General features: G+C 45.0%; 1 protein-coding gene across 1 annotated transcript in view; it reads left to right on the forward strand.

The window, feature by feature from the left end:
- Positions 1-27,244, forward strand: part of BBOX1 (gamma-butyrobetaine hydroxylase 1) — a 448,234-nt gene that overhangs the window by 82,421 nt on the left and 338,569 nt on the right. The window contains exon 3 of the mRNA XM_069221961.1: positions 810-924. Within this exon, the coding sequence (XP_069078062.1) occupies positions 810-924 (115 nt within the window). The remainder of the gene's footprint in view (positions 1-809; positions 925-27,244) is intronic.

Here is a 27,244-nt window from a genome sequence, read left to right on the forward strand (position 1 = left end):
TCACTAAAGGGCTTGGAGCCTGCCTGTCGCTCACTTTTTGCTGGTTTTCAGGGCACTCTTCTTTACAGCCTCGTAATTTGTCAATGCATGTCTGGCGTCATTTCCATTCCTCTGTGTGGAGCAGGGATCAAGCACTAATTGACTTCAACGTAATTAGTGCCCGTCCGCTGCTCCTGACGACATCAAGGTACTATTTTGTTGTAACTTACAGTGCCCCACAAATAGAAGGCTTGTGACTGGCAAAACTGTGCCCAGCAGGGCAAACAAAATTGCAAAGTTTTATTTTTGAAAGCTAATGCTTGTTATAGATGTTGTGAAATTAAGCTCAGTACTGAAGTGGAATTTCTAAAAGCCATGGACTCAAAAAGGTGGAAGAATTGTGATAAGAACAGCAACAAATATGATTTAATAAAAAGAGGACTCAAAAAGGAGGAAGATTTGTGATATTGCCAATAACATATTGATGAAGTGGGAAAATGTTTAATCTCACGAGTAAAAAAATAAATCATCATTTTGCAGGATGCCATTTTTGCTTTTCCTTAAGTAGAATGCAATTAGCAAATGATGTCTTGCCATGCTACCCATATTTTGCAATCCTGACCCTGGCTATTATGAGTTTTCTCTGAAAATTATGATAAGTATTATTCATTCTTAGGTTAATGTTATCTGTTCAAGTGTATACCGTAATGCTCTGTGTGCACTACATGCACCAAAAGTATAATGCTCCATTGATTTTCCTTTCTCCAATTTTTGTTACATGTATCCTTGTGTTGTAACTTGATCAATGTGTCGTATTAATTTTCTTAAAGATATGTATTACTTGGCCCGATGGACACACTAGTGAATTTGATGCGGGCTGGCTGAAGAAAAGATGCTTCTCCGAGCAATCTAGAGCTCAAATGCAAGAAGAATTAACTCATCCAGGTAAGCCCGTTATCTCAATTAAATCACTTACGTTTGTGAAATAAGATAGTTCAGTACTCTGGAATAGTCCATCTGCTATGTGAGTGTTATAAGCATCTAAGAAGTTGTTTGCTAATTCACTTTAAGTTTTTCCTTCTTCATATCATTGGAGAGCATAACAATCATCTGTGCAATAAAAGTATATACTTTCAAATCATTAAATGTTTTAAAGATAAGTGATCTGTCCGTGACATCTATGCACCCATGAAGACTTACAAAGAAATCGTAAGCATAGTTTTTCCCCTTCTCCCTTCCTTCTCAGGCTGCTATTTAGAAGTAAATGCTCAACAATGCAAAGACTTTTATACATATTTTTATAAATGATACAGACAGCTGCCCATTAATTGGTCATAGCTGTAATCTCTTGCTTTTGTGAGAAACTTTCAGTCTGATAGAGAGAAACAACCATGGTGTGAACTAAATATTTTTTAAATAAGACTACTTCTGACAAAAAGGGAGGCAGGAGAAAACTTCAAAAGATATCTTCCCAATTACTATGGTCATTTGCCTCAAGGAACTTATTTTATTTCCCCATTGCCACAGAACTGATTTCATAACTTGGGAACTTTTTATCTTCCCCACTGAAACAGAACTGCTTTTATAACTTGTGTTTTACTTAATGTCAATTAATGAAATTACATATTTTATTGTATCTAATGTCACTCAGAATGGATACAGTCTTTAGTTGACAATTTATTTTCATGTATATAAGCAGCTATACAACAAACATAATTTTGTTTAGTTTTTGTGAGCTGCTCCACAGAGTAAATGATCATAAACTGTTAATAATTTACTCAAATAATGTCTTTAAGGTCCACTCTGAGGATAATTCTCTGCATTAAACAAGTGTACAGTTATCAGCATTGTGTTGAACATACAGCCAACAATGTGTTGTTGAAAACTAATGGTGCAGTTTAGATTAAGTTTGCAGAATAATTATTTGTGGAACAGGGGGATGCTAGATCCACTAGCATTTTAATGACATTTTAATGATAAAATGTGTCTTCTTTTTTATATAGATGTTATTGACTTGTATAGGCATAACTTCACTGAACTGTAACTGAAATAATTGTGTAACTATGAAAGGTATTTAGACCATGTTAACCAAAAGAACAAAATATACAACACCAACACATGAGGAGAAGAACAACGGACAATCAATAGTTTTTGTGATTTTTTGTAAATTTCCTGCTAAACTGACACCCCTTTTGAGTTAAATTATTATAGTCATTTGCAACTGTAGAATGTCTTGACCGTAATCTTTTAATCTAAATAAATGTATGGTAAAGTTTTTGATTATGCATCTCGGACCTCTTCCCAATCATAAGACTCCTATCAATCAGTTAGGTAGGACATATGTTCAATAAATGAAAAGGGGCTGGCATCAGAATGGCGATATCTACATTAGTGATTGATCTTTTTTTTAAAGTCCACCTTGTCAGTCGTAGATTGTCACCTAGTCAGGGTTAATTTTAGTAACACTTAATAATATAAAAAGTAGCCTTGTTAATGTTAAGATGAAATTGTACTTGAGAGCTACTAGTGTGAAAACGAGAAGTTGTTAAAGTTGTAAGCACATCGAGGATAAAAACATCCTGGACACCTCCCAATCAGGCTTCAGTAGCAACACAGAGTCTGCCCTCCTCGTCGCCACAGATAATATCCCATCGCTCCTTGACCACGGCCATACAGTAGTCCTCATCCTGCTGGACCTATTGGCCGTCTTTGAAATGGTCTCGCACCTCACCCTCTGCTCCAGGCTCCATGCTCCTTCCTGTCTGGCCAAACACAGAGAGTCACACTCCCGCCTTACCTGTCAGAACCTACAGAGATCAGCTGTGGAGTTCCACAAGACTCCTCCCTGAGCCCTGCACTCTTCAACATCTACATGGCCCCTCTCACATCCATTGTCAGGGGTCACAGACTGAACATCGTCTCCTACGCCAAGAATACCCAGCTGATCATCTCACTGACCGAAAACCCCACCACTGCCTTGAAGAATTTTCACAACCTGATGGAAGCCATTGCCGCCTGGATGAAGGACAGCTGCCTCAAGCTCAACTTGTACAAAACTGAGATCCTCATCCTAGGACCATCCACATCAGCCTGGGACAACTCCTGGTGGTCATCGACCCTTGGAACCATCCCACCACAGTAAACCACGCACGCAACCTCTGGGTCATCTTGGACTCCACGCTCACCATGACCCGCCAAGTCAACTCAGTCGCATCCTCCTGCTTTCACATACTCTGACTTCTCTGGAAGATCTACAAATGGATCTGAAAGGACTGCTGCAAACCCAAAACCATGCCCTGAATACCAGCAGACTCAACTATGGTAATGCCCTCTATGCCGGTACCACCCAGAAAAACCTCAAGAAATTACAGCACATCCAAAATGCGTCTGACAGACTCATCCTGGACATTCCCCACTGTGAACATATCTCCAATCACCTAACAGACCTCCACTGGCTCCCTATAGAGAAGAGAATTAACTTCAAGCTCCTCATCCACGCTTACAAGGCCCTCCATGACCTAGGACCTGCCTACCTCAACCACTGCATCACCTTCCACTCCCCCACCAGACCTCTCTGCTCCGCTCAACAATCACTAGCCACTGTACCCCGCATACGGAAGACCTAGGCTGTTTCTGTGCTGTGTAGCCGGCGGAACCCCATCTGGGTGGGATGTAAGAGTGAATACGATTCAAGAAAGCCAGAAAGGTGCCTGTTATCATATTTCTCCAATAATTTAGAGACTCCAGGTAGAAGAGAGATTGGTCTAAAGTTGCTCAGGTTAGAGGGATCTAGTTTGGATTTCTTAATGCGGCTTGACAATAGCATGTTTCCATTGCGAGGAACATGCCCATGGAGTAACAAGAGATTAAGTACTCCTGTCAGTACTGGAGCAATAAAATCAGACCCTTGACGGAGACTGTGTAAAGGTGCAGGGTCTAATGGTGAGCCAGATTTTAAAGAATTTAGCAGATCCTTAACCATGCATACGGAAAGAGGTGGAAAGACCAAAAGGGTGCATTCTGGAGGATCAGCAAAGGGTTCGCTGAGGCAGGAGATCTCCGTGTTAGGGTCATTGGAAAAGAGGAGTAGATGTCCATTATTTTTTTCTTGCAAGAAAAGGGACAGCTTATTACAGTGTTCAATTGATGCCAATAAGGAGGGACCAGCTATTGTGGGCTCAATGATGTATTTGAGAATCTTAAAGATTTCTTTAGGAGAGCTGGAGGAATTAGCGATGTTCATGAGTAATAATCAGCCTGGGAAGCTCTAATTATTGCATGGTTGCGCCGGATGGAGTTCCTGTACTGTAGGCCTTCCTCCATCTCCTTTCTAGGCGCTTGCATTCCAGGGAGATTTTTAGGCTCGTGGTACGCCTTTCTGCAACTTCACCGGAAGAACAGCATTCAAGGAAATTGTCAGCCATTCATCAAAAAGGTGGGTGGCTGAGTCCATAGTGCCTGGAGAGCCCAGTTTGGTAGTTTCCAGGACTTCCAGCCAGCTCTGATTGTTGAGTTTGGACAAGGGCCTCACCATGTGTTTGGCTAAGTGCACGGGGTGAAGGCAGAGCTAATCTAAAAGGAATAAGAAAGTGATCGTACCAGATCAAGGGAAGAGGTGTTTGGACCTGTAAGTTTCTGATATTGCTAAAGACCAGGTAAATAGTGTGGCCCTTCACATGGGTTGGACCCCTTACTTGCTGGGGTAGCTGTAGAGAGGACATGTTATGGAGTAATGTTCTGGAAGCCTTGTTGCCGGGGTCATCCAAATGGAGATTAAAATCACCAAATAAGGTAAAATTCTGTCTTTCCATAACTAGGCCAGAGATCCGGAAGGGCTTGGAGAAAGTGCGTATACGGTCCTGAAGGTCTATATAAGAGAACTTCCCGAAAGAAGAAAGTTGAACATCACATTAGGGAGAATGCCATACTCTCACAATTAGGAATGGTATAGGATGGAGATGCAAATGGACTTGCCTTAGGCGCATCTTTGGCACGCCGAAGGTGCACCTGCGTCACATCCTTCATTTAAGGCATGCCGGACTACAGCCAAAGCGCAAAAAGTGGCAGCTGTGCTAAAAGAAAGCGGAAGTGCAAAAGCATCAACTTCCTCCAACCTGATACAAAAAACTGTCCTGTAATTCACACAGTTCCCCCGTCAGTACCAATAATGTGACAGTAAATTCTTGGCCTGCAACCCTCCTCCATCCCGGGGCAATCTCAGAACCTCTAAACTTATGCTTGCCCTCCCTTCACCCCAATATAGCAGTCGGAGTATCTCATCTAATCGTTGGAAGCAGGCATCAGGGATACGCACAGGCATATGTGGTAATATATATGATATTCTAGGTAACATGATTTTTGACTCAGTGCTATGCATCCCATCAGCGACAGCAACTACATCTGGAATTCCAGCCACCTGCATACACTCTTTTCTAGCAAATCAAGCATACGACCTACATTTGAATCATAGATCTCCGTCATTTTCAAACTCAAATATAGGCCTAAGTATTTAATCCGGGTAGTTTGAAGTCTTATCTTGGATTGATCACTTTCTGGTCACCCGACCATGTCCCATGAGGTACAGCACTGATCTATCTGCATTGAGTTTGAACTCCGAGTGCATCCCCACTACTGCTGTTGTATTGTAAACAGCCTGCCAGGTAGCCTCTGGGTTCCAGATGTTCAACAAAATGTCATCTGCATATAGGAAAATAATTTCCCTTTCACCTCCCACAATTACCCCACCTGTTTCAAGCTTGGTCCGAACACGGCGTGCCAGTGGTTCAATAACTAGTGCAAATATGAGCGGGGAGAGGGGGCACCTCTGCACCTGCCAGCTGCCTGAGACCCTGTTATGAGCGCCTAGTCTCACCAGGACACAGGGCTCTCCCCCTTCTCTATCTTTTCCATTATCAGAAATGCCTTCCTAATGTTGGTGTTAGTAGTGCAACCCTCCCACAAATCCTGCCTGGTCCGGGTGTATGATATTCCCTGTTAATTTTGCCAAGCGATGGGCCAGTTTACACTTGGTGCATGAACACCAACTCTGCTGTATCAAAAGCCTTATGAGGGTCCAAGCTCACCAGGGCACAGGGCTCTCCCCCCTTCTCTATCTGTTCCATTATCAGAAATGCCTTCCTAATGTTGGTGGTAGTAGTGTGACACCCCACAAATCCTGCCTGGTCCGGGGGTTTGATATTCCCTGCTACTTTGGCCAAGCGATGGGCCAGTATCTTCCCTAGGATCTTAGAGTCTGTGTTGTTCAATGATAGGGACTCCGGTAACACCCCAGTCTCAAATGCCTCCCTATACATCACTAAAAGTGGTGCACATGGTAATTCTGCATACTCGTTGTCAAACTCCACTGATAACCCATCATTCCAAGGTGCTTCCCCTGTGTTCATTTGTTTTATGGCCCATATGACATCCGACTCATCTATCGGGGTACTCAGTACTTCTCTCGCTGCATCCTCTACCTGAGGCAGTTGTGCCTAATCTTGGAGTTCAGTTATGCCTGCAATGTCTCTTTGGCCTTGTTGCGCGTATAATCTGGAATAAAACTCCGCAAAATGTTGCAGAATGTTCTCCTGTGCCATGAGAGTTGCCCCATCTACATCTTTTATTGCCACTGCTGCATTTCCTCCTTTCTCCCTGTTAACCAGTCATGCAAGCAATCTGCCTAGTGTTTCTCCTTGTTTATGTTGGATTCTCATATATATTTTGTAATCATGTTTCCTAAGGGTCTCATGCGCCTCCTCGAATTCTCTTTATAATCTGTTTCTGTCTTCCCATGCCGCTTCGGTGTGTGGTGCCTGCCTGTCTGTGTCACCTTTTTGGCTTTCTATTTGTGTCACTGTGTTTATCAAGGATCTGTAGACTTCATAGGTGGTGGCTACACATTTACCCGTTATCGTTACCATAAACTCTTCCCAAAGTACCCCAGCAGAAGTAACAGATCCCGTACTGAGAGCAAAAGATTTCTTCCCTGTTCGCTTGGTCCCTCAGTGCACGGGATTGAAACCGCCACTGCAGAATTGGTGCCGCCTATGCACTGCCCCTTAGCTCTGCAACCAATGGGGCATGATCCAATAGCCTGCGATCTAGATATCTAATCGCTCCAAAATCCGCCACATACTCAGAGTGTATCAATAAGTAATTGATCCTAGTAAATTGACCACATGGTTGTGAGTATAAGGGGTATCCCCTTGTGTTTCCATGTGGCTCCCACCACAGTTATTCAGAATGTCAACACCTGTTATTCGTGGCCTTGAGACCCTGCCCAACGGCCTAGCAGCCTTCCTGAAGCTGTCTAGTTCTTTATCCAGTGCACAATTGTAATCCCCTATCATCACTACATTGCAGTGGGCATAGGGTATTATCCGGCTCAGCACCTTTTGAAAGAAATCCTGTGTGTTAGGAGCGTATGTGTTTAGCAGTATTGTGGCCACGCGCCAATCTTCCCCACCACTCAAACATATTAGCTAGGAGACAGTTTTAACTCAATATCCACTCATAAGGGGACACTAGCATCCACCCATAGCAATACTCCATGCCCCGAGGAGCTAAAACAAGAGTACCACAGTTTGACACAGCCATTTTGCATGCTATTTGCATCTCCTAAAGCATCACTATTTTGCTCATTATTCGCATATATATAATCATATCCTTGGTCGCTTGATGGGATTATGGATCCCCTTTACATTCCGGGATAAGATTATTACCCCATGTGCCTTTGTTGTACATCCCTCATATCCGTGTAATCTCTGAGCCATCGAGTCAGTATGTTTCCAGTTGTGTGCGCACCCCCTCCTTGGGTTAAGAACATAAACGTCCCCCCTCCTGTGTGGCCTACCCCATCCTGGCCATCACACATGACACATGTAGTGTCTGCCCCTCTCTCCCTCGCATCAAAACACACTTTCCCCATTACAGAGCGTTGTCCCCTAGGTTACCTGGAAAGGGCACCCCAGGGACAGCGCCGCCACACGTATACCCATCTTGTCCTTGTATTTTAGCATTCGGGCAATCAACATGGGAGGCGTTGCACCAAGTTTTGGCCTTCCAGCAGGTGTTTTATGTGCTCTGTCCACTTGTTCTCCATCTTCAATGCTAAGCCCTGGGACCACCGTAGGTAACCATGTTTCCCCAAAAAATTAAACTGGTGCAGTCTAAGGGCTTTGCTTCAAAAATACTATCTCTCGAGGCAGGAACTAACAAGGCAAAATATTTGTATTTATCCTATATATTTAGTCCCACATTGCCTTTGTGCTGCACCTAACAGCAGTGTGGTCTCCTGTCCTGCACATTACAGGGTTCTGTTCCAATACAAAAACAAGCATTTTCAATGCAACGGGTCTCGCATTTGTTCGAGTTAGAGCTATTAGCGTTGTAAAGCAAAAAAAACGCAGGGCGATCGCGCTATGTAAAATGCAGCGCGATCGCGCTGCTTGGAAAATAAACATAAAGTAGTCCGGACTCCAGGCTGAAAACATCAAGCCTCGTTTGTTTTTGGTACTTTACCGGTGCTGTGTAGGTGGGCTAAACACCGGAAAAGGCATGACGTATGCATGCCTTTCACAAATGAAAGCAAGCGGATTTTAAAAGGCAAGCCCACGAACCAATGTAAGTGACTGGCGTGGCATGGGCGTGGTTTCAAGCCCAAAGAGAGATTACAGAATGGACGGAGCACTTTGTGCTCGCCCATAACTATAGTAGCCATTACCCACACACCTTGGACGATGGTGCAAAGGTGTGTGCATGGCCCTAGGCAGCCTCAAAGAGTGCCAGCGCAGGGGAAGTGAGCAGCAGCATCAAAACTTAGTAGACCTTGGTTCTGGTGTTGTGCTATAAATCATAAATCTGAAAATGTGTGTAAGAGTACGTGTACGGAGGAAATGTATAATTTTTATTAATTTTTATTGTGAATCAGGACTTTAACTAGCATTGATTTGTGCAACTATTGATAGTGCCTTGTCAATTACGATGTCAGCACACATGCATTACTTTTCTAATTCCAAGTTTAGTTCTTCCTGGACTTTGGACATAATTTTAAAGTTGTAGCAACAATAATTTACAGTAAAATGCAACCTTAGAGTTGACACTGCGAAGAATTGAATGAGTAACGGTGCCCAAAGTGCTGTTCCTGTGGTGCTATTGAAAATCGTTGTGCCGAAAGCTGCGTATCTTCCATCTCTGGCCTCTATTCCACTATCAGACACTGATTCCCATTTCTTATTTTTTCCGTTCTCTCATTTCTCCCATTGAGCCGTTTTTTCCCTCTTTCTCTGCCCCCTTCTTTCCTGTTTGTGTATTTTTCCGTCTCTTGATCTCGGTCAGTGTCTGATGAGCAAAAACAAGTGCTGCTCCCCAAAATAAGAGCCAGTGGACCTCACCGAGAACCGCCTGCTCAAATTAAGCACTGACTGTTTTGCCATTTCACCCAGGGAACCGAAGCAGATAAAGTGTAAGTAGGGAGAAGAGGTGCAATGAGACAATGGGTGACAAACAGGAAGATGCTTTCAGTAGCCTAGGTTGATGTAAGACGAGAGAAGGAAGGGTGTTACATTGGCTTGCAATGGTTTTGTGGAGTTTTGAAAGGAAAAGAAGACGAGAGATCACATAACCAACTCCCTTTACAATGCGAGAGGTTCGCCTATGTCCCAAACCTCCTCGCACCTAGCTCAGCGCATCACTGCCCTGCTGCTAGAGAATATGCAGGTATCGTGCACTATACTTTAGTCCATAATGAAAAAAGTGGATTTTGTTCTCCATGCGCGAAATCTAGGCATTCAGGCTTCTTATCACGTGTGACTCCTCCATTTGCAATATTCTGATTCTCATCAATAATGTTTATCTTCCCCTATGCTGTAAAAAAAAGTTCAACGAACATTGTTGGTTAAAATGGCAAGTAACAATTAATGCAGATTTACATGCACAATCCCTAGTCACCTGAGCTCTGGATCTTCTGCCACCGTATCCAGTAACCTCGGGTACCAAGGTTTGTGCATTGCCACAACACTAGCATTGTTCCGGATTTATCATGGACGAATAATTGGTTCTCTGAAATCTTCATGATATTTCAGACACCCAGGAAGCATTTGGCTCCTCTGTAAGAGACTGTTGTGAGGTTTCCTTGCATTTGGCTGCAGCTCAGCAGATGATGCCAGTTTGAACCTGAGGGGGTTGTCATGTATGCATGCCATTATTAGATCCCTGTAATGGAAGTCGAAATTCTGCCACTTAGCGTTACAATTATAAGTATAGTAATTCTTGGGGGCCTAAAATATTGGACCATTTCATGATGGACCCTAAGAGTCAACTAAGAAATGGGGAATTAGATTTACTGCATCCACTTCCCTAGTTATTCCTCATGTGCAGCCTCCTTTTCATGTGACGATTACAGTTGCTTTTGAGCACTCTAAGCCCGTGGGAGAACCTGTGTGTTGCTGTGGTGTTTCTACTTTACTTGTAATCTCCAATTGGCCTGGTAACTTCTGTTATCAAGCCATCGGAGAAGTATAAGGGCCCTGTAGTCTCTTAAACATTAGCTCCCAGGGTTCAGAGCATTTACTGGACTCTGATGGATGAGTATACACACTTTTCCTGAAGAATAACTAAATTAATTGGTGCTAGGAAATGTTTATTCTACGATTCAGTTGTCTGAATGACCTAGAAGTTTGCGTTGTTTTATTTTCCTTCAGAGAAATTAACGGTGTCAATGCACATTGAAGCCCAAAGTAACTGCTTATGTGAATCATCCAATTGCCCACAAAGTGACTGCGTTAGAAGTGAATTAGTAATGAGCGATATAAACATGTTTGTGTAGGCAGGAAAAAGTGGGTGACATCGGTCCTAGTGTGTGCCCTAATGTACTTCCTTTGTGTTGGTGTATATTGACGTTCCCTTAAGTTTGGCCTTTTTACCCACATAGTGAGTCAGCATAGCCAACAATGGGCACCATTGCTAGTGGATACAATATCTTGATTTCCCACCCAAACTGGTTTAATGTCACTAATGACATTCTGAGATTTCGTTTTTCATTGTGATTAATTGATGTAGATTGAAAATATTTTAAGATTGTGATTGATCATGTCAATAGAATGTCTGGTGTGAAAGTCAGAATATTCTACGTTTTGATGTCTGCTGGCATGTGTACCTCTTAGAAGGCAATGAAATATTTGAGCTTTTTCAAGATATTTTTATATTAACCAATATCTACAGCAACAAGGTTAATACAAATGGCGTACTAATCTTGTAATGCATAATCATTATAAAACCTTTACGTGCAGTGGATGACTAGAAAAAGTGATCTTTGGAGTCAGGTAACCATAATTGTAATGTGAATCAGAACCGAGCACTACTCGTCTTCTTGTGACCACACAACATTGTCATTAGCAAAGGACAGGTCCCACTAAATATTAATACATCTGAAGACTGTTATGGCTCATAATAAATCTTTGGAAGCTTGTATCCCATGGTGCTGTGGTTCATTAACCAAACAAAGGAGTTCATTTCCTTCCTGGTCTGCTAGTCCACCAGGGACGTAGAGACTAGGCCCTCCTTTACCCTGCTGGAGGACAATTTGCCCTGCTTAGTTATCACCGCCTGGCTGGCAGGGATCACTGTGCTGTGAAGGCAGCCCCCGCTGCAGAAGCTTCTCTCAGAACTTTGCAGGTCTGCTGAGCCATGCTTAAAAGCACCTGCTCAGGAAACTTTTTTTTGATTCTAGAAAACGTACTCCCAAAAGGGAGTTTGTTTGCTCTAAACAAAAAATAAATGGTCCAATGTGCAGGAAGCTTTCTCCCTGTACATGGAGGTCATTCTACATTGGAAAAACAGTGGACATTGGCCTGCCCTCAGTGTGGTGGTGCAACCATTACTGTGACCTTTGGAAGACAGACCACCAGCTCAGACGTTTACACTGGTGGAGCCAGCAGAGGCTCCACCGTGTAAACACAGCGCTTCCACTGAATCTAGCAATGACCAACTCTAACTGAAACCACAGGTTAAATAAGTTTACATCCCCATTAGTCCGGAGCCTGTATTATCCTTGTGACGACCTGTGCAGTGATAGTTTTATCATTCACCTCCTATGTCATCATGTCCATTAATAGAAAATTGTAATACAAGCATCCTAGAAATCGTGCTGGGATAATTTTCATTTATTTTTTACTTTAATCTCTGCTGCCTTTTGATGAGCTTCACACTATAGAAGTATCACATACAAGGTGAAACCAAGACCACGCATCTTTGGAAGGATTCATAGCCCAGATGCAAGTTTGATTATTAGTTTTATAGCATGTTTTTGGATAATTAATACAATCATTCGCATTAAGTATCGTACTTGGAGTACATATCTATGGTTCGTATAAAATTTACAGTCTCGAGGTGAACATGTCCTTATATATTTATACTTTCTTTGAAAGGAAGCAGGATTTTCTTTGATGGCTGCATCATATGTGAAGTATTTAATAAAATCAACAGGATTACGAAAATCCAAATAGTATTGGCCAGGAGCTCTGTGTTGTTTTTTGCCAAAAAGACACCTTTTGTTATTTTTCTTATAAACTAAGTATGCAGATTAGGTTATCTATAGAATGAACAAATTAAAATACCTACCACTTAATAGTTTAGGATAGGTGGAGCATTTTCATAACATATATAACTTAACAAATTGCGTAACCATGGTCAATGATCACCCTTTTCCTTTTTTTCCTATCAATACTTTTGTTTATCTTGGATGAGTTCATTGGGGCTGTTACTAACAGTTGTGCCAAAAGAGCCCCCAGGCCGGTTGGAGTCTCTATGGATTGACATAAGACAAATCTAGAACTTTGGGCACCATTACTTGTTGATTTTATAAACCTAGCCTGTGAGTCCGGTTTCCCTCATTCCTGGCATTGTGTGCGACCATTGTCCCTGTTTTAACAAAAGGGAAAGTTCCAGTTGCTATTGTCTAATCTCATTGTGAAGATTTTGTGCAGGATGGTGCTTGATCATCTAACACCATGGATGGCTGAGAATCATCAAGTCTTTCAAGGGTCCAGTTTAAGTTCCATATGAGTCTAGATACGATGGAACAATGTAAGCACGCGATCTCCAAGTGTAGTTTCATCTGCAAGGCATTCGTGGACCTCTCATGCCCTTTTAATAGTGTTGTTAAATCAAAGTTGTGGGAAATTTTAGAATGTATGGGGGGCGATAAGATCATTGTTGCTTTTAATGTGCCCTTCATTACGATTTTGAAGCCTCAGTCAGCTATGGATCACATGGGTAATGTACAGAGTCGATTAAGCTGTCTTGAGGGGACCGGCAGGGGTGCGTGCTCGCCCCTGTTCTGTTTCCATTGTACATTAATGGGCTTGAAGCAGCTCTAATTAAAATGAAACTGGGAAGGGATATGCCCGTGGTTAAGAAGAAGGCCATGCCTGTATTACTGTATGCAGAAGCACTGTGTTGCTGGGGAGATCTTCAAATGGACCTGATTTCTTGTTGGATACTTTTGATAATTTTATGGCCCAACTGAATCTCAAAACTACTTTATCCAAAACCTTTGTTATGGCGTGTGGACCTAGAAATCTTAAATCTCGTTGTCTGGCTATACAGGATAAGCCCATTGCCAGAATTCATGATTTTCCCTTGCTGCAGCGCCACGAAATCCTAGCTATTATCTTAAACTGAATAGTGGATTCTGTGCAAGAGGTCAATGGATCAGCGCGACAAATGATTGAGGGGATGTCATCAATGAGCAATGTGACTATCAACAGTAATCAACATATAAAAAATTCTGAACTTCAAACAATAACTACACCAGTTTATTAAGAAGAATTATGAATTTATTTCCCTAAATTAACAATCCCAACGTCACGAAAATAACTCTCAAACACAAATAATAAGCATATAGAATCAATAGTGGCTGATTAGAACGTCTTATATATCTGAGTTTAATCAAAACAATCAAGCAAATAATCTCCAGTATCATAACACTTATTAATAACACCAGCATTGGCAATAAAGGTAAAGTATACATTAGTACAAACAATCAAAGAGTGTCAATGTGAATCTTGAGCAATTGAAGATTAATTCCCTCCCTAACCACAGATTAGCATCAACATGTTGGATTTCATGTAAAGGAAATTATAAATAACAAATTTAGAAAAACACATTAACTCGGGTTATTAAAAACATTATTGTTATTATGCAGCATTTAAACTATATGTTGCAGCTGGTACCTGCAAGGCAAAAGAAACACATCTATCAATGAAATTTCATACATTACCCACAGAGCAACAACATGCAATCTACTTAAGCAAAAGGGACACCATCAGGTAAGTCTTCAGAGAATCAGGCCTATCAATAGCTAAACCCACACCGCTAATACGACTTGAAACATCAGGAACTCAAACTAGGAATCTCAGAATCTCTCTCTAGAGTCTCCCAGTATTCTTCCCTTATAGTCTGTATGTAGAAAATCCCACTCAGGTTGTTATACTAATCTTCAAAAAGTTTATGATTGGTCAGTACATGGGGTGGTTTACAATTCAACCAATAGTCGCCCTAGTTGATAACCTAAAATGCAATAACATCAATAATAATCAGGACACATTCATAACAGTAACTTTTCCTCCTACGTCTCGTCTGTGACTCCATTGTTTCATCTCGTCGAAACTTCTCTTCTCAGGAAGAAACTTCTCAAGTTGAAGCATTTACTTCCATCCTCGAGGAAGAAACAACATAGTAGTGACAATTTCAAACAATAAAACATTCAACTCGTAATATGATTTTATAAATCTGATCTTGTAAGACATAGTGGAGCAACCCGCTAGGGGTAGCTGTGTACACATTTATTAAGTGATTTAGCACACACTTTTATGTTCGCATTGAACAATGGAATATAACCACAACTTTAGTTCGAATTTTGCTTAGCCAAATAACAGAAATGGATTATGGCAACCATTTTCAAAAGTCACCTATTTTTGCATGTTAATTCACTATATCATTAATACATTGAAATCATTAATAAAACCTATACAAAAATTCACACTCTCACCCCCTATTTGGGTGTATCATTTGACTCTCAGGGTTGCTTGGCACAGTTTTTGACAAAAAGGATACAGAGATTTTCAAATGCTGCTGGTTTCTGTTTAATCTGGTGTCCTCAATTGGAAGAAACCAATCAATCCTCTTCTAGAAGTTTACAAGAGAAGGTGTCTACCTGCTTTAACCGATGGCTCAGGAATGTGGGAATCCATGAATGGGAGGGTTCTGCAGACCAAGGAAAACACTGTTTGCAGACGTATTTTGGGCCTCCCAGCCAGTTATACTGCATTTACGATTCATGAGGAGTTGGATCTTGTGTATATGGAATATTGCGTCAACCTAGCTCACCTGTTATGTTGTTCGATCTGGTGTAAACAGTAGGCATCTGATAACAAGAAGGTCATTGCTTACCTTTTGACCAGGGGTATCGGATCACATGGCTCTTTTACCATCCAACAAACCAGTAATAAGCTGGATAGGCCTTAAATCCCAGGGTATTAGAGGCAAAAGAAAAAGGGTGGCAGAAACAAACAAGTTTTATAGCCTTGAAGAGGAAGGACAGGGAAGTTGTGGAACAAGCTAAAACAACAAATATCTTAAGATATGTACAACTATGAGTGGGGAGCCATGTCTGGATATGGTGTATAACACATGGGATCGTGTTTTACTGAATACATTCAGGTTTGGGATCATTAGAAGTTACTTATGTTCCCCCTAGGCCATTTCAGACTATTATGATATGCCACGGCAATGAACTCTGTACAAACTTTATTTCACTTGACTTTTTTCTGCATATTCAATTGTGCATATATCAAAATATTTGTAATTCCTGTATTGAGGAGGACTGCTGTAAAATGTAGGCCTGTGTAAGTATTTCTTCAACATCACAGTACCACTTTACTATGTTTTAGAGTTTTTTTTTTTTACATCTGACTTGTGTCTATCAATCAACAAATGACTGGGATGATTTGTATTTTGGGATGTTCTTGTGTTAAATATGTATATATATATATATATATGTATATATATATATATATATATATAATGTATATATATCGAGTGAGAAACGTGAATTTCTCCATAAACACATCAGTCTACATACTGTTAGTAAATTTTTATTCATTTGGTTGAATATACTAGACCTTTTGGCTGCCTGCGTGTTTAGCTGCAGGCAGCTCAGAATAAGACAGAATAAGACATTGTGGCAATTCCTAGTTCTCAGCAGTGAGACCAACCAAAAAGATGAAATCTGAATGTCTTGGTGGATGAATATGGTGCCTTGGTACCAGAAGGTGCTGAAGCTGACAAACAGATTATAGGTAATCATATTGGGTTCCTAACTTCCTACTTTTTTGCAAACTTGACTCGCATGGCTGGACTTGCTGCAACAATCTTGAAGGGTCCCTTTTCTTGTAGCTGATTTCATCCGTGATTATTGGTGTTCAAGAGGTTTCTTGAACTGTGTGAGACAAAATGCCCCCCTTGTTGTTTCACAACTTGAATGTGTTAGTGAAAAGTGTTTCCATTTCACTGAATGACTACTTCTCTTCCACTTCATCTCATTCTGTTGTGGTTACCACTCCAGGTTTTTCCTATCCTTTTATGTTCATTATTCCTTTCCAGGTCACCATGTTCTTCCTCCCTTGCTCCTCTCACGTTCTCCCATTGTGCCAAAGAGACAGCATTTTAGGATTGAAGTTGTGTGTTTGCAGAGCAGCCTCTGAAGGTGGTGCTACAGTTCATGGTTGTGGTGCACTTGCAGAACTTTAGCTGGTCAGCACTATTGATACACCATGGTCAACTTGCAGTTGCCTTGGCCCTTAAGTGAGTCGCAGCACATGATTAACAACGAGTGAAGCACGTTGGGACTGATGTCAGAACTGTGAGTGCATCCGTGTACAAAATTATGTAGTGGCTCCACAGATCATGAGTGGCATCACGGTGGCCTTGGCTGGCACAGCTCAGAGACAAATGCCTGTTTTATGCGCCTACAGTGCATAAAGTGAATCAATTTAGCCCAATATTTCTCTGAGCTTAGAAACAGAAAGAGGTACCTTGCTCACTATTTTCTGAGCTGTACGATATAATGATAAAACACTAACTTGGAGAAATATAGGGTTAAAGGAATTGACTACATACTGGAGGCACATAAAACCAGTGCTCAGCGCTGTGCCAGCGAAGCCATCACCAAACGGGCCTGCACCCTAGAGCCAGCATTTCTGTTATGGATACTGCCTCCCTTCCACAGCAGAGATATCTGAACCTCCGCCCCAAAAAACAAATCAGTTCCCCTCCTTTTAAATAACCTGCACAAATGGGGGGCACAATACCTAAACAGCTTGTAAATAGTACAAGTATATCAGGAATTATGAAAGAACCTTTTTTTATAATGCAGACGTGTGATGCAAACAAAGATTTAAATCGGAGCAAAACAAATAGGAAGAGGCAAGTCAGCAGTCATGTGCAACCTTTATGTGGCTGGATTTGTATTCCACATGGAGCAAATATTCACTCTGTTAAATCAAACAAAAGTGTTTTTCGTACAGCAGACATGCTGAACTTGCTATTTGAAGGTGCTCTCATATGTAAAATAAAGAAGAAAATGGCAGCTCATTGATTTAAAATGTTTCCCTAAGATCACATAATTTGAAACACGTTTATGGGTCAAGAGCATTATAATTAGGTTGAGTAGATTATTTAAGTCACTAGACCTGCATGTCTAGTAAGACTTTAATGATTGTTTAGGCCTATTTAACTATAAAATTACTATTTGAATTTGTGCCATTTCGTCCAATGTTCTATGTGTCTATCTCTTTGCAACTGTTAAACCTGACATTCTTGGGTTGTTGTCCCACAAACATGTTGCCTGTTCCCTTCCTAATTTGCTGATATTGTTTTTGGTGGCATTAGGGCTCTTCCCTTTACCACTAGTAATCAGTGCTAAAGTGTGTGTGCCCTCTCCTTAAGATATTGTAGGATTGTCCTCAACCTAATTTACACATTTAATGTACTTGTAAGTCTCTGGTAAATGGAAGCACATGTACCCAGGGCATTTAAGTCAAATGCTGCCAGCGGGTCTGCAGCACCTTTTGTGCCGCCCAATGAAGTAGCACTTTAAATGTGTCTCAGGCCTGTCACAGCAGCCTGTAGTGCAGTTTTAAACTACTGTTTCAACCAGGCACAATGAACTTTTTACAATGCCTAAACCTCTCTTTTTAATACATATGTCACCCCTAAGGTAGGCCACGGGAAGCTCCTACGGCAGGGTACTTGGTATTAAAAAAGTAGCACATGGGTACTTAAGTTTTACATGTCTTGGCAGTGAAACATGCTTCACTGTGGTGACGCCTATCTCTCCCATTGACTAACACTGGGTTACATTGTCTCATTTAATAAGTGCTAATTTTGGATTTGAAGTAGAGATATGCTGTTTAGACTCAAACAAATGGTAATTTAAAATCCTCATTAATGTTAAAGTCAGATTTTAAGTCACAATTCTAAAAATGACACTTTTAAAAAATTGTCATTTTCTTGTCCTAACCATGTGGACCTCCTCCGAGTGTCCTTGGTCACATGACTGTGACTTGGGGATCTTTAGAAGACAGAGGCCAGAGGTTTACACTGTTGAGCCAGCTTGTGCCTTCTGCCAGTGCTCAGGGTCACATCATTGTGACTTGGTGATCTTTGGAAGTCAGACCACCGTGCCAGAGGATTACACTGGTAATTTCTATAGTTTACATTGCTCTTAGTCCGGAGCCTGTATTATCCTTGTGACATCCTGTACAGTGATAGTGTTATCGTTCACTTCCTATGTCATCACTGTCCATTACTAGATAATTGTAATACTAACATCATAGATAACTTACTGGGATAGTTTACATTTATTTTTTTGTCTTTAATCTCCGCTGCCTTTTGGCTAGGTTACCACTCTAGAAATATCACATACATACATTTTAAAGAAGGTTTCATGACCCAGATGCAAGTTTGATTATTAGTTTTATAACATATTTATTGATGCTCATTATATGCTGTTGGAGTTTGTGTATTCCTTCCATGCAGTGACACGAAGGGGACTAAAAGTGGGCAGAATTGGCCATCCCGACAGGATGGCTGGGGCGAAGCTTCACCTTGCCCGAATTACACTTTGTTTAAAGGGCCTTGCATCCAGCACATACAAAATAATTTCACACCGGCCTTTTGTCACCGCAGACAGTTTGGAACCTTGACAGAAGAAGGGAACAAAAATCCAGAATCAGATGTGGGAGTAGGAGTGGATGTCCTCTTCCCTCTTTGCTCAAAGGCTAGGTATCAATATTGGACCCCCAGTGCAGCTCTTTAGATCACTTCTGGACCTGCTGAAGTCTCAGAGGAAGAACTATCCTGCTGCCCTGCTGCTGCATGGACTGCTCTGCTGTCCTGCTGCCCTGCTGCAGGAAGGACGATCCCGGCCTGCTTCCTGAGGAAGGAAGATTGGACCTGCTCCTTGAACCCAGGACCACCAGAGTGAATCCAAGGGCTGGCTGGCCTCCTGTGTGAGCTACAAGCACACAACAAGTTCCAGAGATACTGAAACGCCTGTTGCTCCTTGCTGGAGTGAGACCTCACCCCCATGTGGTGCCCACCAGGTCCTGGAATGCTGGTGTTGTGTTGAGACGGCCTCCTCCTACCAAAATCCAAAACTTGGAAAACTGTTCTAGCAAAAACAGGTCTGTGAACCCACAGGAAATCGGTTACGTACTTGCAAGCCGATCTGACAAAGGTGCATCACTGGGGAAATTGACTTCGCCTGAACTCCCGCTATGTTTTTCTCCATAGCAGCAAATCCTCTTCAGCTGGACCTCTCGACAAAGGTATCCGGCCTTGTGGAGACCTTTTCAGCTACAGCCTGCAGCCTCTTCCAGCTGGGTCAACCCAATATCCAGAAAAATGACTAAGTCTGAAAGTAGTAGCCTTCACCAGGCTTGATGATGACCAGCACCCCATCAATGATGATGACAACCTCATCAGCCTGGAAATCCAGCTTGAAGCTTTTCCCACCTTCATCAACAGCTCCACCAAGACCTCGTCCAGCAACTCCCTGTCATTGATGACTCATCCTCAGATACATCATGGTGCCTTACCCAGTTGGTACTCTACCTTCTCAGGAACATTTTTAGGAATGTTTGCTTAATTTGAAGGTAAGCCTTGACCCAATCCACTCCTTGTATCCAACCCGCGCTCCATCATGTTAGGACTTTCCTTTTGACTTTGATATCATCTTGCGCGACCAAATGCCTGCGGTTAATAGTTTGATCTCTTAGGCACTAGATTTCACTAAAAATTGAAAATTCATAACTGAGAGTTTTACCCATTGGATTTAATTAGGTATGGTGTCATTTATTTATTAAAATATACTTCATTTTTGGTGTGGGATTTTTCTTGCTTTATGTTTTCACTTTATTTTGTGTGCTGCATAAATACTTCACACAATGCCTCTAAGATAAGCTTGACTGTATTTGTGCAACCACATGTTAATTTAATGACTTTTTGTGGCTCATCCTGACAAGGAACTAATAACTCAATTTCTTACAGCACCCCATCTATTTATATTTATCTTTGCACCTCTCTCTCCTGGTTACCGGCGAGCTCATCACCTCCAAGAAGAACTGCCGCTCCCTGGAGAACACCTGGCGCACCAACCAGACCACAGACAACATGACGGCCCTCAAACACGCCACCCGCAAACACCACCAACTGATCCGCGCCACAAAGAAGACAGCCTTCAAGGAACGACTGGACAACAACACCCACAACAGCAAGGAACTCTTCAGCATCGTCAAAGAGCTCTCCAACCCCGACGCCGGAAACAATGACATCACTCCCTCGCAAGACCTCTGCGACTCCCTCGCAGCCTTCTTCCACAACAAGATCGCCAACATTCACAACAGCTTCGGCCCACCAACCACAAACCCCACCACCGAACCGATGCCCCCCACCGCCACCCTCCGCACCTGGACCCCAGTCAGCACCGAAGACACAACACGCACAATGAACACCATCCACTCCGGATCCCCTACGGACCCCTGCCCACACCACATCTTCAACACGGCTGACCACATCATCGCACCCCACCTCCGTGACATCGTCAACGCCTCCTTCAACACCGCCACCTTCCCGGAGTGCTGGAAACACGCCGAGATCAGTGCCCTGCTGAAGAAACCAACTGCAGACCCCTCCGACCTCAAGAACTACCGCCCCATCTCGCTCCTCCCGTTTCCTGCCAAAGTCATCGAGAAGACCGTCAACAGACAGCTAGCTGCCTTCCTCGAGACCAACGGATCCCTCGACCACTCGCAATCCGGCTTCCGAGCCAACCACAGCACGGAGACCGCCCTCATCGCAGCCACAGACGACATCAGATCCCTAATGGACAATGGGGAAACTGCGGCCCTCATCCTCCTGGACCTCTCCGCAGCGTTCGACACTGTCTGCCACCGCACCCTGGTACAGCGCCTGAACAACACCGGCATCCAGGGGAAGGCCCTGGAGTGGATCGCCTCATTCCTCGCCGGAAGAACCCAGAGAGTCCGCCTCCCCCCGTTCCGGTCAGCGGCCACCGAAGTCATCTGCGGAGTTCCACAAGGGTCATCGCTCAGCCCCACCCTCTTCAACGTCTATATGAGCCCCCTCGCAACCATCGCACGTCAACACAACCTCAAGATCATCACCTACGCCGACGACACCCAGCTGATCCTCTCCCTCACCAGCGACCCGGACGCCGCCAGAGCCAGCCTACACGAAGGGATGAAAGACGTCGCCGAATGGATGAAGAACAGCCGCCTGAAACTGAACTCAGACAAGACGGAGGTCCTCATCCTGGGATCATCACCATCCGCCTGGGACGACTCCTGGTGGCCCCCCGCCCTGGGAGCCACCCCCAAGCCAACGGACCACGCTCGCAACCTAGGCTTCATCCTGGACTCCTCCCTCTCGATGACCAGACAAGTCAACGCCGTCTCATCTTCATGCTTCAACACCCTGCGCATGCTTCGAAAGATCTTCCGGTGGATCCCCACCGAGACCAGGAAGACGGTCACCCAGGCCCTCGTCACCAGTCGGCTGGACTACGGGAACGCCCTCTACGCCGGCACCGCCGCCAAACTCCAGAAGAAACTCCAACGGATCCAGAACGCCTCAGCACGACTCATCCTGGACATCCCCCGACACAGCCACATCTCCGAACACCTGAGAGACCTGCACTGGCTCCCCGTCAACAAAAGAATCACGTTCCGACTCCTCACCCACGCACACAAGGCCCTCCACGACCTGGGCCCCAAGTTCCTCAACAGCCGCCTGACCTTCCACAAGCCCACCCGCCAGCTCCGCTCCGCCAGCCTCGCTCTCGCCACCGTCCCCCGCATCCGCAGAGCCACCGCCGGAGGAAGATCCTTCTCCTACCTGGCAGCCAAGACATGGAACTCCCTCCCCATCCACCTCCGGACAACGCAAGACCATCTCGCCTTCAGGAAGCAACTCAAGACCTGGCTGTTCGAGCAGTAGCGTTTCCCCCCCCCCCAGCGCCTTGAGACCCTCCGGGTGAGCAGTGCGCTATACAAATGCCTTTGATTGATCTCTGTCTGTCTAGCTATCTACGTAGGGCTCTCTCTCAGCATCCATCTTTTCCTATGCAACCCTCTAACTATCCATTAAGTGATCTGTCTAGCTATCTTTCCATCTAGAATTGCAACACCATCTATACAATCCTCTATATATATTTGTCTTTGCACACCTCTCATTGTATTTGTCTTTTCAATCCTTTCGATCTATTTGTAATAAGGATATACATAAACATTTAAAAAATATCATTAGCAAAGGCAAGGTGCTGGCAGCTAATGTCATACAGATATAATTTTTTTAAGGTCTGGTGTTAGCCAAGATTTTTTTTTTTTTACTAAAAGTTGGCTATAGGGTTTGTCAATTAGACTTCATCCCTTAGTTTGTTGTGTCATTCACATTTTTCCTTCCAATGACTCTAGCATGCATCATATGGCAATTGGCAGTTCAATTCAGCCATTGACTGACTACACTGAGAGTTAGCATGAGTTATTCACGTGCCTCAGTAGCGTCTGTGTCGCATGCCGGCCGGCGTCTACTGGTGTAAGAGGATAGTAGTGCGATTTAATGGACGATTGCTCATGTTGATCTGTTGCGATTCGGTTATCTGGTAAGTGAAGGGAACTTATTTCCCCTTATATACTGTGCGCGTGTGTGCATATATATATATATGTATATAAATATATATATATATATATATTTATATAAATAAATATATATTTATATGGGTGATTGTCATTTGCGCTGTTGTGCCTCTTTTATTTTTTGCAGGTCATTATATACAGGATTTGGGTGTGCTCAGTTTATCATGAAAATTATTCAGGAACTAGTCTGGGGCATTAGTACACACATAGGTGGTCATTACAACCCTGGCGGTCGGTGTTAAAGCGGCGGTAAGACCGCCAACAGGCCGGCTGTAAAAAAAATTGCAATTACGACCGTGGCGGCAACCGCCAACAAAGACAGCCACTTTAACACTCCGACCGCCACGGCGGTACAAACAAACAACGCGCCGGTCATCGCCAGCAGACAGGCGGGAGACAATGTACCGCCCACACTATTATGACAGGCCAATCCACCACTTTTTCTGGGACGGATTCACCGTGGATAAAAACACGGCGGTAACAGGAATCCCGAAGGCAAAACGCTCACCTCTACACACCCCACGAGGAACGAGGACGCCATGGATCCGGAACTCCAAATTCTACCTGCAATAGTCTTCCTGCTCCTCTACCAGGAGCACGAACGCCGGCGGCGAAGACCATGGTGAGTACTGCACCTACGACACAGGGGAGGGGGGAGGGAAAACACAGGGTCATACACACGCAAAACACCCCCACCCTCACCCACTACAACACACACACTAATGCATATCAATAATCACAGTTACACCCCCCAAACCCTCCGGAAGAATGCAAAGACAGTAGAAAATGAGTGTAACCATTGTAATATATTAAAAGCAAGTAGGCAGAAATATATATATATATACACCATGTACAAAATATATACCAAGCATAGTAGTCCAGGTAGTGCTTTCAGAAAGTCCATGAAACACTGGGACCACACGGTATGGGCGAGGCCCACACAAGATCCCCAACGATGATGGAGAGAACACTGTAGGGGCATCAGAGAGCAACTAAACAGGCACCTCAGGGGGAGGGAAAGGGGGGACACCTCAGCCGCTTGAGTGCACAACGCCAAATCCACGAGGGGGCCACATGCCCACTCTTCCATCCTGGGGAGTGCAAAGCCACAGTCTCTCAAGTCTCTACAGTGGGTGGTTTGCCCACTGTTCAATCTTGGGGAGTGCAAAGCCACAGTCTCTCAAGTCTCTACAGTGGGTGGTTTGCCCACTGTTCAATCCTGGGGAGTGCAAAGCCACAGTCTCTCAAGTCTCTACAGTCTCTCAAGTCTCTACAGTGGGTGGTTTGCCCACTGTTCAATTCTGGGGAGTGCAAAGCCACAGTCTCACAAGTCTCTACAGTGGGTGGTTTGCCCACTGTTCAATCCTGGGGAGTGCAAATCCACAGTCTCACAAGTCTCTACAGTGGGTGCTTTGCCCACTGTTCAATCCTGGGGAGTGCAAAGCCACAGTCTCTCAAGTCTCTACAGTGGGTGGTTTGCCCACTGTTCAATCCTGGGGAGTGCAAAGCCACAGTCTCACAAGTCTCTACAGTGGGTGGTTTGCCCACTGTTCAATCCTGGGGAGTGCAAAGCCACAGTCTCTCAAGTCTCTACAGTGGGTGGTTTGCCCACTGTTCAATCCTGGGGAGTGCAAAGCCACAGTCTCACAAGTGGCTAACAGTCTCCACTGGTTCTGGAGGGGGCATGGTGCCCAGAGTGCTTCATCCTGCTAAGGACAGAGGTAGTGGATGACAGTCTCCACTGGTTCTGGAGGGGGCACAGTGCCCAGAGTGCTTCATCCTGCTAAGGACGGAGGTAGTGGATGTCAGTCTCCACTGGTTCTGGAGGGGGCATGGTGCCCAGAGTGCTTCATCCTGCTAAGGACAGAGGTAGTGGATGACAGTCTCCACTGGTTCTGGAGGGGGCATGGTGCCCAGAGTGCTTCATCCTGCTAAGGACAGAGGTAGTGGATGACAGTCTCCACTGGTTCTGGAGGGGGCATGGTGCCCAGAGTGCTTCATCCTGCCAAGGATTGGGGTAGTGGATGCTTTTCTCCACTGGTTCTGGAGGGGGCATGGTGCCCAGAGTGCTTCATCCTGCTAAGGACAGAGGTAGTGGGTGACAGTGTCCACTGGTTCTGGAGGGGGTATGGTGCCCAGAGTGCATCATTCACCCCGTGACGGACTCAGTTGCGGCAGTGCCCTTGACGCTCATGGGCCAGCGGTGCTTGAGACAGCGTGCACTGTTTAGCGGTGTTTGAGATGGCGGTGCCCTGTTCAGCGGTGCTTGAGACGGCGGTGCCCTGTTCAGCGGTGCTTGAGATGGCGGTGCCCTGTTCAGCGGTGCTTGAGGCGGCGGTCTCACGGTCTGCAGGGTCTCAGCTGCTGGCGGTCCTTCATTGCCCAGTGGGGCTTTTGCTGGCGGTCCTTCATGGCCTAGCGGGGCTTTTGCTGGTGGTCCTTCATGGCCCAGCGGGGCTTGTGCTGGCGGTGGCCTCCTGGGCAGCTGGGCTTGTGCTGGTGGGCCTGTCCTGGGCAGCTGGGCTTGTGCTGGCGGTCCTGTCCTGGGCAGCTGGGCTTGTGCTGGCGGGCCTGTCCTGGGCAGCTGGGCTTGTGCTGGCAGTCCTGTCCTGGGCAGCTGGGCTTGTGCTGGAGGTGGCCTCCTGGGCAGCAGGGATGATGGCGCTCTCCACCGTGCTGCTCTTCCCAGACCTGCCGGGTTTCTTGCGGCCCTTCCCCACCTTGGAAGGTGTCACAGCTGACTCCACACTTCCACCGGGACCCCTGGCAGCGGCTTTGGTGGCTGGAGTCTTCCCCCTCTCCCGCCGGGCACTGGCCAACTTCTGATGCTTCACATGTGGGGGACTGTCTGTGCTGGGCTCTGTGCCACACTGGCTGCCCTGGTGGCCGGTGCACTCCAGATTCCAGTGACTACAGGCACCACTGGTCCGGAGATGTTGTGGCTGAGGTGCTAGTTCCGGACCTAGGAGACGGACGGGGTTGGGGAGGTGTGGGAAAGAGGTCAAGGTTGGACAGGAAAAGTTTTTGGGACATACTGGGACGGGTAGCTGGAGGGGGTTTGGGAGTGGAGGAAGAGGTGGTGGTTGTAGGAGGTGTACGTTTGCTGACTTGAAGGTGCATGCGCTGGAAGCTGTCGTGAGGTGGATGGCTGTTGGGTGGATGTGTGCCTGCGTTTGTGTATCTTGGGAGGGGGCGTCACAGACACACTGGGAGAGGACACAGGGGACGTGTGAATGATAGTGGGGGTGGTGACTGCACGTGAGCGGGGTGTGGTGGTGGGTGTGCTGGAGAGGGACATAGTGGCTGTAGAGGTAGTGCATGCAGGTGTGAGTGTAGACGAGACTGGGAGGGAGGAGGGAGACAAGGAGGAGGGGGACACATTGGAAGCAGTGGATGTTGGTGTGTCTGCATGTGTGTGATGATTGCATGAGTGCCTGTGGGATGTGTGGTGCTTATGTGTGCCTGAGCTTCCCTTGTGTGTTGACGTGTGTGCATGCTGGTCTGTAGGTGTGCTTGGGATAGGCTGAGGTACAGGGGATTGGGTCGGGGTGGAGGAAGTTGGAGGGGGGAGGCTAGACACAGGGACAATGGCTGCCATCAGTGCTGAGGCCAGAGTCTGAAAAGCTCGCTGAAGGGCCGCCTGACCAGAATGAATGCCCTCCAGGAATGCATTGGTTTGTTGCAACTGCCTTTCTACACCATGGATGGCATTCACAATGGTAGACTGCCCAACAGTGAGGGACCTGAGGCGGTCAATGGCCTCCTCACTGAGGGCAGCAGGGGTGACTGGGGCTGGTCCTGAGGTGCCTGGGGCAAAGGTGATGCCCACCCTCCCGGGTGAGCGGGCACGGGGCGAACGCTGAGGGGCTGCTGGTCGGGCGGTGCTGGAAGGGGGGGTGGTGGCTGTACCTGTAGATGGGGGTGGCACAGATGTTGCCGCCACCACAAGAGAGCTGCCATCAGAGGACGAGTCTGTGTCACTGGTCTCA

Source organism: Pleurodeles waltl, chromosome 3_1 (genome assembly GCF_031143425.1).
Source record: "Pleurodeles waltl isolate 20211129_DDA chromosome 3_1, aPleWal1.hap1.20221129, whole genome shotgun sequence".
Lineage (NCBI taxonomy): Eukaryota > Metazoa > Chordata > Amphibia > Caudata > Salamandridae > Pleurodeles > Pleurodeles waltl.